General features: G+C 44.8%; 1 protein-coding gene across 5 annotated transcripts in view; it reads right to left on the bottom strand.

The window, feature by feature from the left end:
- abr (ABR activator of RhoGEF and GTPase) overlaps window positions 1-15,000 on the bottom strand; it is a 258,788-nt gene that overhangs the window by 84,931 nt on the left and 158,857 nt on the right. For all 5 annotated transcript variants that reach the window (XM_063204117.1, XM_063204118.1, XM_063204120.1 and 2 more), the window contains 3 exons: window positions 13,365-13,481; window positions 10,251-10,326; window positions 9,784-9,888 (listed from right to left, as the gene is read on the bottom strand). In XM_063204117.1, coding sequence (XP_063060187.1) covers window positions 9,784-9,888; window positions 10,251-10,326; window positions 13,365-13,481 — 298 coding nt within the window. The remainder of the gene's footprint in view (window positions 1-9,783; window positions 9,889-10,250; window positions 10,327-13,364; window positions 13,482-15,000) is intronic.

The following is a 15,000-nucleotide window of genomic DNA, read 5'->3' as shown; positions in this document are numbered from 1 at the left end:
GCGGCCTACACATTTCCGTCCAAATAAACAGCCACCTGAGTAGAGTAGAGAGTCTACCGTGTCACTAAAACACCCACTCCTTACTCCACACAGCAGAGGCCCAGGCCCTCTCCCACCAGCGGAATAACTTTCATTTAAAGTGTGTGTGTGTGTGTGTGTGTGTGTGTGTGTGTGTGTGTGTGTGTGTGTGTGTGTGTGTGTGTGTGTGTGTGTGTGTGTGTGTGTGTGTGTGTGTGTGTGTGTGTGTGTGTGTGTGTGTGTGTGTGTGTGTGTGTGTGTGTGTGTGCGTGCGCGCTGTGCTGCATGTGTGAGAAGGGGGGCAGCAGGAGAAAGTGATACACGTGATGGCTTGTTTTTGAGGGTGTGCACGTGAGACTGTGTGTGTCTAAATGTGTAGCGTATGTGTTTGTCTAGGACATAAAGTAGGGGTTCAAACACAGAACCCTGTGGTACGTAAGGCTATACAGTATACTCTCCATGTGTAGCTCTCCTGCTAAGCGGCAGCCGTACCCTGCCACTCCTCGCAGAGCAGAGTAATGCGCAGCGGTGCCCAGCACAGCAAAGGACAACACTCAGTGGCGTGTGGTTGCATATGCCAAGGGATGCCAGGCATCCGTTATTTTCCTCCTTATTCCCCCTACAACAGCTTTCATATTCGTTATTCATGAAAACATTGTCTATCGCAAGTCTCCTGCTTACAGTAAATGTTCCTTCCCCTCTCGTTTTCTCAGTGAGAATTTTGCTGCTGGGGAAATAGCGCCCCTACCCCCTCCCCAGTAACCATCTGGTGAAATTAAGTACACACTTCTCGTCATCTCATTGCTAAAAGTGGTGCGAACTGGAGTTGGCAGCCAAATTTTCTGGAGGCTTGTGAAAAAAATGAAAGCTCGACCAATCAGATTGGTCAGACTGCTCATGTGATTAATAATTCCCCCGTCTTGGATTTGGCATCAAGGGGAAGGGATGATACTTTGGGATTGGCATCCCAGGTTACCTGCCAGTAGAAACTACATATAACGAACCAAAACCAATGACAGTACAGTACAGTGGCAAAACCGACAGACAGCACAGAGGGCTCCCAATGTCAAGGCAGACATAAAATGGATTTAACACAAGAGAGGATCCTCACAGGATGGATATTGGACATGTTGTAGAGTAGACGTTCCGGATGAATAAGGTAGGCAAACTATATTGTTTCAGAAAGATAGATTATGGTATCCAACTTTTGGTGCAGCTAACTTTATCGCTAGCTGCTGCTTATTAGCTCTTGCTATTAGAATGGCAATACGGTAAGCTATGGTGATGTTATGACATTTTGTGCCACCAGGTCCTATATAGACCGTAAATACTCAGCTGTCATTTGACTGTTTCAACCGTGTGCTTCGGGACATGCTATTTTTCCTGGGGGTTGGAAATCATCATATCTGGCAACCATAGAGAGCGTCCACATTCCCACAAGATATGCAATACCAGTATATGAATACGTGCACAGTCTGCACACGTCGCAGAGCAGTCAGTTGAACCTAGACAGTAGTCATCATCATCATTGTTGAATCGTAGTAGTAGTGGTCAGTGAGTGTGCATGTTGTTCGAGTCTATTAACAATGGAGGGAGGGGATTTGGAGTTTTTGGTGAGGCATAGTTTTACGAAACTGCCTCATCAGCAACATCTTCAAATTAAAGCTGATGGCAGACCAACGCCAAAGCTAGCTCTTAAAAGTGAAAGGGGGAAAGAGGGATTTAGGACGTTCAATGAGGACAACTACGTCCGTACAGAGTGGCTGGCTGGTAGCGCCAAATTGCAAAAGCTATTTTGCTGGTTATGTCTTCTCTTTGATAGAGATACGTGCAGTTTGAACAACCCGTGGGCTTCCTCTGGTTTTTCAGATTTAGGCAATATGTCTAGGTCAATCGATAGGCATGCAAAAAGCAAACGACACATCTATTGTGCTGTTAAACTGAAGTATTTTGGGCGTGTGAGGATTGACGAGGCTCTGAACATTGCTAGGGGCATTAACCGGAAAGGCACAATGAACAAGTAAAAAAAAACAGGGAGGTGCTGTAGAGACTTGTGGTTGCTGTCGTATATCTTGCACGGAATAAGATGGCGTTTAGGGGGCATGATGAGACAGCTGATAGTGCCAATAGGGGCAAGTATGTGGAGCTGATCAAGTCATTTGCTAAATTTGACAGCACGACATCTGATCATCTGCAGACAGCCACTGTGTTCACTGGCTTGTCTAACACGATCCAAAATGATCTTTTGGAATGTGTAGCAGCCGTCATCCACAAACAGACAGACACAGAAGTAAAGAACGCTCCATTTATTTCTGTGCAGGTAGACACAACTGACATATCGAGCAAGTGTCAACTTACTGTCATTGTTCGATATGTCAATGACAAAGGAAGTGTGTGCGAGCGCTTCCTTGGGTTTTATGATGTGAGCTTGGACAGGGATGCAAGAGCTATAGACAATGTTACAATGCGAGCTATTGAGGCATACAATCCGATCGAGAAATTGGTTTGTCAAACTTATGACGGTGCCAGCTGCATGAGCGGACAGCACGGTGGGGTGCAAGCCATAGTGAAATCACAGTGTCCTAATGCACTGTTGATTCACTATTACGCCCGCAAATTAAATCTGGTTTTGGCTCAGGGCACAAAGGACATTCAGGCGGCGAAAGTGTTCTTTTCCAATCTTGATGTGTTCCACCGCTTCTTTTCACGGTCATGTAAAAGAACAGCATTGCTGTGCAAAGTTGACCGTTCCGTACGTGTGCCCGGTGGTTCTGCTGTGAGGTGGAATTTCAAAAGCCGTGCTGTTCATGCCATACATGAGGGGCGCACGGCCCTCCTAGTTGCCTTTGATAGGATCATCGTTGAGCCTGGTTGGGACAAAGAAACCGTCGTGCTGAGTGAGACTTTGAGAGACAAGCTTGAGAATTTTGATTTCTGTTTCTTGCTTGGTGTCTTTCAGTCCATATTCGGTCTCACTGAGCCGCTTTTCCAAGTCCTGCAAAGCAAGACAGCTGACATCAAAAAATGCTAGGAACGCGTCAAGGGCACGCTTAGTGCAATCACATCCTTATACACAGACGAGCGCTTTAGTGGCCTCTATGACGAAGCGGTTCAGCTTGCTGGAGAACCTGCACCACGACGCAAACGTCGCCGCTGCGGTTGGGATGACTTCGAGCAGGGTTTCAATCCGCACCAAGAAGCAGAGGAAGAAACCTTGGTTTCTTACTGACGGCTGTACTTCCAAATTGTTGACAGCATTGCAGGACACATGACTCAGAGATTCGCTGACATGGAGCACATCAGCTTCTTTCCGGTTCTAGACCACACATTGTTCCCAACTTTCAGGAAGCCTGCTGAGTTTCCCAGCGAAGAGTGGGCTCAGCTGATCAGAGCATACCCATTCTTTGACGATCAGAAGCTGCGCAATGAGCTCCGCTCTTTGTATGCCAATGCGTTTTTCCACAAGTCACCAACAGATTTGTTGAAGCTTTTTATTGAGGATGAATTGCAGATCACGTTTTCAGAGGTTTGCAAGCTGCTCCAAGTTATGTTGACTATACCAGCCACAAGCACATCTGCCGAGCGCTCCTTTTCCTGTCTTAAAAGGATAAAAACTTACTTGCGAAGCACTTGGGCACAGGACAGACTTGTGAACCTAGCTTCCATTTCGATTAATTCTGCCATAGTGGATGAGTTGGAGGCCAATGGCAATTTCTACGATGCCGTCATGGACCACTTTGCAAATATGAAAGACAGGAGCATGGCATTTCTTTACAAATGAAACAGAGCATCCTCTCTTAAACATAACCTTCTCACCTATATTCTCCATCTGTCTGTTTCTTGCATGCCGTTTTTCTTTTGCAGTGAGAGCAATGTTTTGATTTTTGCATACGTCCCTGGTGTCCCATGGGGTTTGATGTCATAGGCCTAGGTTAGGCCACCTGTTAAACAAGGCTACATTAGTTCGTTGTTCACTGAATGTTCGTTGTTCCCTGAAGATAAATAAATTACAAAAAATTATTCTATGTAAAAAAAACGCATCTTGCAAAAAAAGAAGTTCTTTATTAGAAATGTCTTTCTTGGAAATCTATGATGCCGTCATGGTCATAGACCACTTTGCAAATATGAAAGACGCATGGCGCATGGCATTTCTTTGCAAATGAAACAGAGCCTCCACCTCTCTTAAACACAATCCTATCGCCTATATTCTCGATATGTTTATTTCATTCTTTCTTTTTGCAGTGAGAGCAATGCTCTGATTTTTAGCAGTGTTCTGATTTTTGCATCAGTTACGTCCCTGCCTGGTGTCCCATGGGGTTTGGCGTCATATAGCCTATGCCTATCTGTTAAATAGTTCGTTGTTCCCTGCATGTTCATTCCCTAAAGTTAAAAAAAAAATTTAATAAAAAAGTACATAAAAAATATATAAATATACAAAAAAACGCGCCTTGCAAAAAAAAAAGAGTTCTTTATTAGACATTTCTTTCTTGAAAAAAATAGGTTACGTCCCTGCCTGGTGTCCCATGGGGTTTGACGTCATATAGCCTATGCCTATCTGTCAAATAGTTTGTTGTTCCCTGCATGTTCGTTCCCTAAAGTTAAAAAAAAAAAAAAAGTATATAAAAAATATAAATATATAAAAAAAAACGCGGCTTGCAAAAAAAAAGAGTTCTTTATTAGACATTTCTTTCTTGAAAAAAATAGGTTACGTTTACGTCCCTGCTTGGTGTCCCATGGGGTTTGGCGTCATATAGCCTATGCCTATCTGTCAAATAGTTCGGTGTTCCCTGCATGTTCGTTCAAAGTTAAAACATAAATACGCTAAAAAAGTACATAAAATGAAAAATATATATGCAAAAAACGCGCCTTGCAAAAAAAAAGAGTTCTTTATTAGACATTTCTTTCTTGAAAAAAAATAGGCTCTTTAATTGTCTGTGGCATCCGTGAAAAAAAGCCACGCCACGCTACTGACAACACTGAGGAAGGATAACAAGCAGCGGGTTATCTTTGAATCAGACAATCCTGAGACTCCATAATCTCCCCTCAGGTCCTGTCTCCTCTCTCCTCTCCCTCTCCCTCCTCCTCCTCCCCTGCCTCCTCCTCATCCTCCTCTCTACACCTCCTCCCCTATCCTGCCTGACTCCCAGACAATCAGATGAGTTCTCACAGTCTGACTGCTCCCAGCACGGTGGCCTGAGGGCCTGAGGGCTGCGCAGTATGCGCTCTACTGGTACTGTCTGCTGCCCAGAGGTGTCAAAAGCCCTGGTATAGAAAGTAAAAAGCTTGCCACCATTTTCCTCCAACACAGGTGACTTCAACAAGTAACTGGTATTCCTCTCTTGAGTGCTTGTTAGGACTACAGCTGATACAGAGCTGGTTGTTGGATGAAATTTGTGGCGGTGTCTTTACTTTCTGGACCTGGGATTGACACCTCTGTTGCAGCCTGCTTCAGACTGATCTAGGATCAGGATCTCAGTAGTGCTACAGGCGCTACATCCCCTTCTGGACTAACATGTCAATCCCTGGTTCAGAGAGTCACAGATTTGATCACAAATCAGCTCTGAACCAGTTGATCATAATAGGTAGGCCTAGTCAAGACCAGACAGGTCTCAAAACCAGTTCCTCAGTTAAGTCACCTGGGTTGGAAGGGAACTGCGGCCTGCTTCAGACTGATCTGAGATCAGGCCTCTTGGAAGTGCTGCTGCAGGTGTCAATCCTGCATTCCGGAAGTAAATAAATAGAAAAAATAAATAAAACAAAAGGAAAAGCCATACATTTGATCCCATCAGCTCTGGATCAGCTCAGCTCATTGTACTGAGCACTCCAGACAGGACTAAAGACCAGTTCCTCAGTGAAGAGTCACTGGCTGGAAGGGAAATGTGGCAGCCAGGTTACAGACACCTCTGCTAATTGACTCTTTTTACCGCACCTGTGACAGCGCTCTATGGCAGATTGTCCCTCTGGATACACTGATGGGCTGTCACAGTGCCCCTGTTCTGTCATGTCAACGAAGGCCTCTCAGCCGTCAGCACTGTGGGAACAGGGGAATGAGGGAATGAGGGAAAGGGGGAATGCGGTTTCTGGATGTATCGGGGTGATGGTGGTGAGTAGAAAAGCGGTTGAATTCCTATCCCAGCTGGTCTGGATTTCAGTCTGTCCCCCTTTTCCTTTTCATTTGACTGTGAGCTGAAACTGCTGTGTGTGTGTGTGTGTGTGTGTGTGTGTGTGTGTGTGTGTGTGTGTGTGTGTGTGTGTGTGTGTGTGTGTGTGTGTGTGTGTGTGTGTGTGTGTGTGTGTGTGTGTGTGTGTGTGTGAGAGAGAGTGTGAGTGAGAGTGTGTGTGAGAGAGAGAGAGAAAGAGAGAGAGAGACAGAGAGCGAGAGAGAGAGAGAGAGAGAGAGAGGATATAAGGGCACTGAATATGTGTCAGTCTCCCCGCACCAAAGGCCTGTTTCTGCTTTATGACTCCCCGCAGCACTGCACAGCCAACCTGCTTACTTGTCCTCACACACTCTCTGGCCTGACTTTGAAGAGATGATATTTAACAGTGCCTAAGTGTCTCTCGTCTTTGCTAAATTTCTCCTGTCATCAATTATAAGTAGTTTAAATGTTTTTTTGTTAGACTGACCACTAGGGGGTGTAGGTAGAGAATTAAGTCCACACAACGTTGAACGTTAAAAAAAAAACGCAAGATTTTTTATGGGCATCAATAAAGTTTATACTGCCTCCAATTAGATAGTCGGGGCTTTTCATGATTTCAAGTAAAATTAAACAAGATAGCTATAGTCAACCAATCAACTGTGCAAAACAAGACAGTTGTTCCTACATATAAAGCCAAACCTCAAGGGAGAAAGTCATTCCACCGAGTCACTACAGGAGAGCAAGGGTGCACGTCAAATTACTTCTGTCATGTCACTGATGACCCAAGTTTTTATCTTGCAAAAATATAAGCCAAGTCATTCTCTCATCAGCAACCCCCTAGAACTTGGTCTGTGCTGGCAGCAGCAAAACTATTGCCTGGTTAACACCAGACAATCTCAAAAAGGAGATAGTCTGGAGGCTACCTATGCAATTTCTCGTAGGAAGCATGTGGCTTATAATTGACCATGGACGTTTATTGGGCGCTAGGAATGTGTCATATGACATATACGTAGCCCATAGTCAATTGTGTTAGTTGTATCTATTCAAACAAACAGCAGTCATCGCCTTTCCACCCCTCCCTGCTTTCTGATTGGTGCCCCTAGGTCTGGTACTCTCGATGAGGGATAGAGTCCATGCTCTCTTTCCGATCGGAACGATTGTGCAAAGCAGCATGGACTAACTAGTGGCATGGAGTAACTATAGTTTTCCACAGAGGAGGAGCAATACTGAGGCAAGAGGACAGGAGGACCAGGAAAGGGCTCCACCCCACTTGCACCCCAAGAGATTCACTGCAAGATAAGATGCTGATCTCATGTCATATCTGTAGTATGTAGGGGGCTGGAGGTCACAGGTGGAGGGAGAGGTGGAGGAGGTGAAGAGGAGGAGATGAGGAGAGGAGGAGATGAGTAAAGGTCAAGAGTGTCTAGAGGCTGGCAGGCTGGCTCTGTTGAGTGGTGAACTCGGGGGCAGGACGAAAGAGATTTTCAGGAGATTTCACCCTCCTGAGTGTGTGTGTGTGTGTGTGTGTGTGTGTGTGTGTGTGTGTGTGTGTGTGTGTGTGTGTGTGTGTGTGTGTGTGTGTGTGTGTTTGTGTGTGTGTGTGTGTGTGTGTGTGTGTGTGTGTGTGTGTGTGTGTGTGTGTGTGAGAAAGAGAGAGTGAGAGCAAGAAAGAGAGATAGTTGGCATTTGATTTCACCCTCTCCTCTATGTTTGTGTGTGTTTTTGTGCCTGAATATGTGTCTATGTGCACGTGTGGTATGCGTGCATTAGGGAGGAGCTTTGTCATGTGAACTCGCCCCGTCTGTGTGTCCGGGTGTGAGCCAGCGGAGCAGAAAAAACACATGGCTTTAATGCCACAGCAGCCCAAACAATCACATATCAAGTCTCATCAAAAAGGATGAGAGAGAGAGAGAGAGAGAGAGAGAGAGAGAGAGAGAGAGAGAGAGAGAGAGAGAGAGAGAGAGAGAGAGAGAGAGAGAGAGAGAGAGAGAGAGAGAGAGAGAGAGAGAGAGAGAGAGAGAGAGAGAGAGAGAGAGAGAGAGAGATCAGAATATCTCAAGAAAAGCGAGACAAAAACAAACAAACCAAACCAAACCATGAACAGTCTTAGGCCTTTTTTGGTGGAAAGGTTGTGGCTGGAAATAACATGGCATAGGTTATCAGCATATTGGAAACAGATTGGAACTCAGATTCCAGTTAAGATCCACGCTGGCTGGCTGGCTCCTGTTCCTGCTGCTGCTCTTGCTGATGCGGAAGGTGGACGGCAGCCAGAGCAAGAGCCACGTTTATATGGGGAACGAGAGAGGAAAAGAGGAGTGTAGAAAAGGGGAAAGAATGAAGGGATGACAGGACAGGAAAGGAGGGAACAAGGGGAGAGAGGAAGAGGGGAAACGTGAAAGACATAAGAAATGAAAGACGGGATGGAAACGGAGAGCACAAGATGAGAGAGGAGTGGAGAAAAGGAAAGAATGAAGGAAATGGGAGAATAAAGAAAAAAGTGAAGAAGGGGAAGAGAGGGAGAGGAGAAAAGGGGACAGAGATGGAACATAATGGAATAAGGGAGGAAGAGAATCACAGGTTGGAAAAATGAGAAAAGGGAGAGAAAAGAAGATGGAGAGAGGGAGGGAAGGGAGACAGAAGCGAAGGAAATAGAAAAAGAAAAAAGAGAAAATAGAAGAGAATACTTCAAGAGACACACAAATGAGAGGAGGGAAAGAGTAGTAGAAGCGAGAAAAGAATGGAATGAGAGAAGGAGGACAGGAGGTCTTGAAGTTGAAGTGGTGTGGACATGGGACTGGAGATGAGAAAGAAGATGGAGCAAGAGAGCACTAAAAGAGAAAAATAAAAAGATTAAAAGTTACTCTTACTGGTAGAAACGGGGGAGGAGGGAATAAGAGAGGGATGACAGGAAAGTCTTGAGGCTGAGGCAGTAGTGATGTGGACATGTGGTCTGGATTTAGAGGCTGCAGAGTTAAAGGTGGCGCATATATTACACAGAGCAGGCTAATGAGCAGCAGTACTGCATAGGGCAGTGAGAGAGAGAGAGAGAGAGGAAGAGAGAGAGAGAGAGAGAGAGAGAGAGAGAGAGAGAGAGAGAGAGAGAGAGAGAGAGAGAGAGAGAGAGAGAGAGAGAGAGAGAGAGACGTCTGTGTGTGTGTGTGTGTGTGTGTGTGTGTGTGTGTGTGTGTGTGTGTGTAATACATAAACGTGCCTGTGTGTGTACAGCACTGTGTATGTGCGTTTCACAGAGTAAAATCAGACACGGAAAAAGTGAATGGGATTGAAAAAAAATAAGATAGAGAAAAATATAAAAAGGTAGAGGGCCAGTGAGAGGGAGAAACAGACCAGAGATGGAGAAAAGGGAGAAAAGGGGCAGCTGTGGCCTATCGATTAAGGAGATGGGCTTTAGATCAGAGGGTTGCAGGTTCTATTCCCACCCTTCCACTCCCTACATCACTCCATGACTTAAGTGCCCTTGAGCAAGGCACCTAACCCCATACTGCTTGAAGGACTGTAAACAGTACCCTGTACTTAAAATTAAATTTGTGTCACCTTGGATGAAAAAAGCATCAGCTAGTATGTGTAATGTTATGTGATGTAATGTAAAAGGGAGCTTGATACTGACCGTCCTTATTGCTGGTGAGTGGGATGTTGTGGACCGTTCTGAGTTTGAAACTGGTGCCCGTGAGGACCTGCAGTTCCACCGTGCTCAGCACACAGGACGGCAGATCTGCAAACATAGCAGCACAAACACCAATCAAACACCAATCAACACCATTCCGATCTCACCTAGTCAACATAAATAGCAATAATAAAACAGCACCAACTGTGTAAAAGATGTTTAAAAGTAAGGCTGTGTGTATATAAGCAGTGTTTGTAAAACACGACTTAATGTATTTGCATTGGAATACGTTTTGGAAGTGTACTAAATTATGCACTTGCTTAACGGCAGCAACCATTCACAATGTGATTTTGTCAGTATGCTTTGCACCGTACCAATACTGCTATCAAGGCCTGACAAAGGGCAAGACCTAAATGATAAGTGTTATTTGGGACGATTAAACATTGTTGCCGATGATGCCTTTCTCATACCTTTCTTTTGCAACTTCTCAATGTTCTCCCTCCACTCCGACCTCTCGTAGTCTGAGGACAGCAGGAACAAGTAGCTCTGGTGAGGAGAGGAGAGGAGAGGAGAGGAGTGAGACATGCAGATCAGATACAAGAGCAATGGCACCCTCTAGTGTTCACTTGCAATGCCACATGGAGGGTTAGAATACAGAGGAAGAACAGATGTGCCTACAGTAAACCGATTTGTTCTCAATGTCACAGGACACCATGTGCTGTGGTGGTTGCAGTTTGATGCGGTTTGTAGCAGTGTGCTGTGGGTGGATGGGTAGGTGGTTTGTAGATGTGTGTTGTGAATGGGTATGGATATACAATATGTTGTAAGTAGTAGTCGGTCATTAGAGAATCTGTGTGGTGGTGGTGTGGTGGGTGTTGTATTCTGTGGATGCTTACTTTGTTGTGGTGGATTATTGGTATGTCTATGTTGTGGGTAAATGTTTGTGCGTACATGCATGCATGTGTTTACCTGGTAGCTTGCCGTTCTTGTGGTGCAAGCGGAAGGGAATGGTGGGGTAGTGCAACAGCAGAGAGGCTTAAGGCGGATTCACAGTTAACGTAACTGGCGCTAACCTCATTCATACCTCCCTGGCAGCGATGGCGTGCGCTTAAAATGATATCACACGCCCCTCCGCAAGCTGCCACGGCGCAAGGTCGTGCACCCCACATTTTTTGTAACTTGGCGTGCGCCACCAGCGACCATGCAGTTAGGCAGACAAAGCAGGAGTTGCGAAGAGATAGGCTACAGAAGGGACCCTGCATCATTTTGAGGGTAATAAAATGTCTTAGAGAGTTATTTTATCTTCTCCCTTAAATGTTGTTCAGTGAAACAATTGTTTACTTTGTTCAGTAAAGCACGTTGTGTTTGGCGATCTATTTATGAATTCTTCAGCCAGAACAATGCTCTCACATGGTCTTGGAATTATCTGGGAATGCAAGCTACAACAAAAATCCATGTTTTATTGTGATAAGTCATAAGTCAGACGTTCCGTAACCCTACAGCAGCCGTGTTTGGCTTTCTATTTTTAGTTTTGGCAAAGGACGCACTCAACTTCTTGGAAAAAACGAAAGTATTTGGGTGCGCGATAAAAGGTATCAACTTAAAGAAGAAAAATCCGCACTCACAAACTGCGTCTCATTATTTATTTATATTACCACCATGTCCAAAAAGCAAACGCGTTTCGGCTATCAAGCGTTTCCGCTACCACGGCACGCACTGATGAAGGCTTGATAGCCGAAACGCGTTTGCTTTTTGGACATGGTGGTAATATAAATAAATAATGAGACACAGTTTGTGAGTGCGGATTTTTCTTCCTTAAGCTTTCTATTTTTAAACATCTCGAGTGCGACAGATTCTGCCGTTTCTCTCATGAACAGCAGAGGGCACACTTCCGAAAATGCAAGGAAAAGCCTGTAAATGGCGCTTTTGACTATGAATGGTCTGCCACATTTTAATGGTTCTCACGTCAAATGCGCCAAATTACGCACGTTAAGTATGCAGAGCCCTTTAGTCAGTCCCTCCAGGATTTTGCACTGGGATTTTGTGATTTTTGCGGTCAAAATGCCTGATTTTGTGGCGGCATTTTCTCATTTTTTGCAAAGATTTTGCGGCATTTTCTCATTTTTTGCAAAGATTTTGCATCCCTTTCTGGGTTTTTTTGGTAACTGAAAACCACAATCAGTCTAAGCAGGCTTAAGACAAAAGAGAGAGAGATTCAGAAACACACTTCCTATATAATAGAATAATAAAATATTGTCAAAAGCTGTCAGAGCGTCTTATTAGCCAGTGCGTCCAATGTGTAAAAAAAATCATGTCCGCGACACTCATAAATCTCTGTCGATATTTTAGAGCAACTTCGGGGGAAAACGGGACAGCGCGTTATGAAAAAAAATAGGCTACTTGTGGGTATAGCCTACCACTAGACCTAATGAAGAGCGTCGCGGGGTACAGTAGCCAGCCTGTAGGCCTATGCAAGCGTTACAATGTCACCTGTTGGAAGACGCGTCTCTCTCTCTCTCTCTCTCTCTCTCTCTCTCTCTCTCTCTCGTATTGCAAGCTGTTGCATATTATTTGCTTGATGCAAAGTTGTGATGGCATAGGCTACACGCTCTCGTTGACATGGTTGTGTGCATGGTTGCATGGATTCGCAAGACTTTATTGCAATAACACAGTGAAAGCGTGGAAGGGCCGTTCACTTCCTATCTCGGTGTCCTTGACTGAAACAAGTTGCAAAACTCCACACTTCCGAAACCTTTGCGATCGGCACTACAGTGATTGTTATCAGAAGGCTTGTGCCTACGCATAGACATAGACCCTTAAATTACAAACATTAGCGAACATTGAAAAAAGATCAGACAACGACCGTCGGGTAGCATGCTCATGAAAGCGACAGGGGAGAGTGGAGAAGTTCCGCAAACGACCTAACGTAAGATGTTTGCTACTGTGCGACAGTACCACCACTATTTCATGACTGCATACACTTCTTCGTCATGGATAAATGGGCAACAATACTTTTTCCACCCAGGATTGCACTGAAAAGTAGGCTACTGCTGTTTAAAAAAAGGGTCATGAGTGTGCAGCACCGACGCCTGCGTGTATGTGTGAGGGAGGAGACGCGGAACAGCTGAGATGAGGGTCGCGACTTCCGAAATAGCAAGCAGGCAATTCTTTTTCAATGTTTCAGTGACATATTAACAAAAATGCTTCGTATTGATTTTCGTCTCCGGTGGTATTGTAGTCACATTTTTATTTTTTTGACGAAAATATAAATCAATAAACTCCACAGAATGTTGAAATTTTGCGGGAAAAATGCGGCTTTACAGGAATTACGCGGCATCGTGAAATTATGCGGAATATCATTGAATTTGCATGAATCCACGCGATCGCTGAATCGCGAAAAACTGGAGGGACTGTTAAGTTAATGTGTGTGTGTGTGTGTGTGTTTGTACCTTGCCGTTCTTGTTGTGTGTGCTGAAGTGTGTGTGTGTGTGTGTGTGTGTGTGTGTGTGTGTGTGTGTGTGTGTGTGTGTGTGTGTGTGTGTGTGTGTGTGTGTGTGTGTGTGTGTGTGTGTGTGTGTGCGCACCTTGCCGTTCTTGTTGTGTATGCGGAAGGGGATGCTGGGGGAGTGCAGCAGCAGACAAGACTCCTGTTCATTCATCTTCTTCCTCAGCCGGTCCACCACCCGACTCTGTCCCTTCCCCTGGAGCAATTACAATAGTTTATATAGTGAGTCCACTATCCACACAAATGTCAATAGTTTAGAGCAAGGATGTCAAACTCAGGCCTGAGGGCCAAATCTGGCCTGCAGAGTCATTGTATGTGGCCCGCAAGATCATTTCAAATATGTATTATAGATGGCCCACATACATCATTACTACATAGCGACTTGAACTTAAAATTTGGTGCGTCAAAAGAATATGAATGGGCCCAGACCAATGAAACAGCTCACATTCATATGCAACAGAATCTGTGCAGGCACATTTGAACTATGATGGGAATCTGTTTGTGAAATTTAAATGAGTATAAAAGTGTTTAGGCACAATTTCAGTTAAGTAATAAATATTGAGTTTGGCCCGCGACTTCATTCCAGATTTTGATTTTGGTTTACCAAGACTCTAGAGTATAGTGAGTGAACTACACACGTGACCCTGGCCCTTCACCTGCACACATCACAATACACACATCAGAATCATAGTAAGAGTCAGAACTATAGTATACAGTATAGTAAATAGTCGATGAATTGTGAAATGAACAGCACAGCCGGTCCACCACTCGCATCTGGACCCTCACCGGCGGCACATGCAGATTACTGAGTAAGTAAACTCTACACCATTCTGATTTCTAATAATCTCTGCTCCCCTGATGAACTAGTCACTCTGTATAACAATGGTCTTCACAATGCCATAAATTGTTTTGCTCCTGTTTAAACTCGGTCTGTCACCATTTCTCTGTCTGCCCCCTGGTACACCCCTCAACTCCGGACCATGAAATCCAAAGGCAGACAACTTTAGCACATGTGCAAGAAAACTGGTCTCACTGTTATCAAAGAAATTAACCAAGCTCATATATTACTCTACAAGGACTGCATGTCTCAAACTAAATCTGATTACTACTCCACTCTAATCTATGCCAATGAAGGCAACTCCAAAACCCTGTTCTCTGTGCTTAACAACATCCTTAAACCACCCGACTCTCTCCCTGCGCATATGTACTCAGTTGAGACTTGTAATTCATTGCTGGACTTTTTTTAATGAAAAAATCTATAAAATCCACCAACATCTTATCTGCAATCCCTCTTTTCCCTCCCCCGCTGATCTCTTCCCCCTTCACCAGTTATTTTCTAGTTTTCATCTCCCGGACTCCTCTGAAATATCTGACCTCATCTCCAAATCCACGCCCTCCCACCTGTCAGCTGATCCCCTCCCCACAACTCTTGTCAAATCCTGCCTCCCCTCTCTCCTCCCATTCATCTCTGCCATCATCCACTCCTCACTCTCCACTGGTACTGTACCCTCTCTGTTCAAAGTTGCTGCTGTCACCCCTATACTAAAAAAACCTGGCTCTGATCCCTCTGACTAGAACAACCTCCACCCAATCTCCAACCTTCTGTTCATCTCCAAAATTCTAGAAAAAATTGTAGCTTCTCAACTCCATTCCCATCTAACTCTTAACTCCCTCTATGAGCACTTCCAGTCTGGTTTTCGCCCCCGACATAGCAC

Source organism: Engraulis encrasicolus, chromosome 7 (genome assembly GCF_034702125.1).
Source record: "Engraulis encrasicolus isolate BLACKSEA-1 chromosome 7, IST_EnEncr_1.0, whole genome shotgun sequence".
Taxonomy (NCBI): Eukaryota; Metazoa; Chordata; class Actinopteri; order Clupeiformes; family Engraulidae; genus Engraulis; species Engraulis encrasicolus.
The sequence above is the reverse complement of the archived record's forward strand: the minus strand, read 5'-3'. Positions and strand labels throughout refer to the sequence as shown.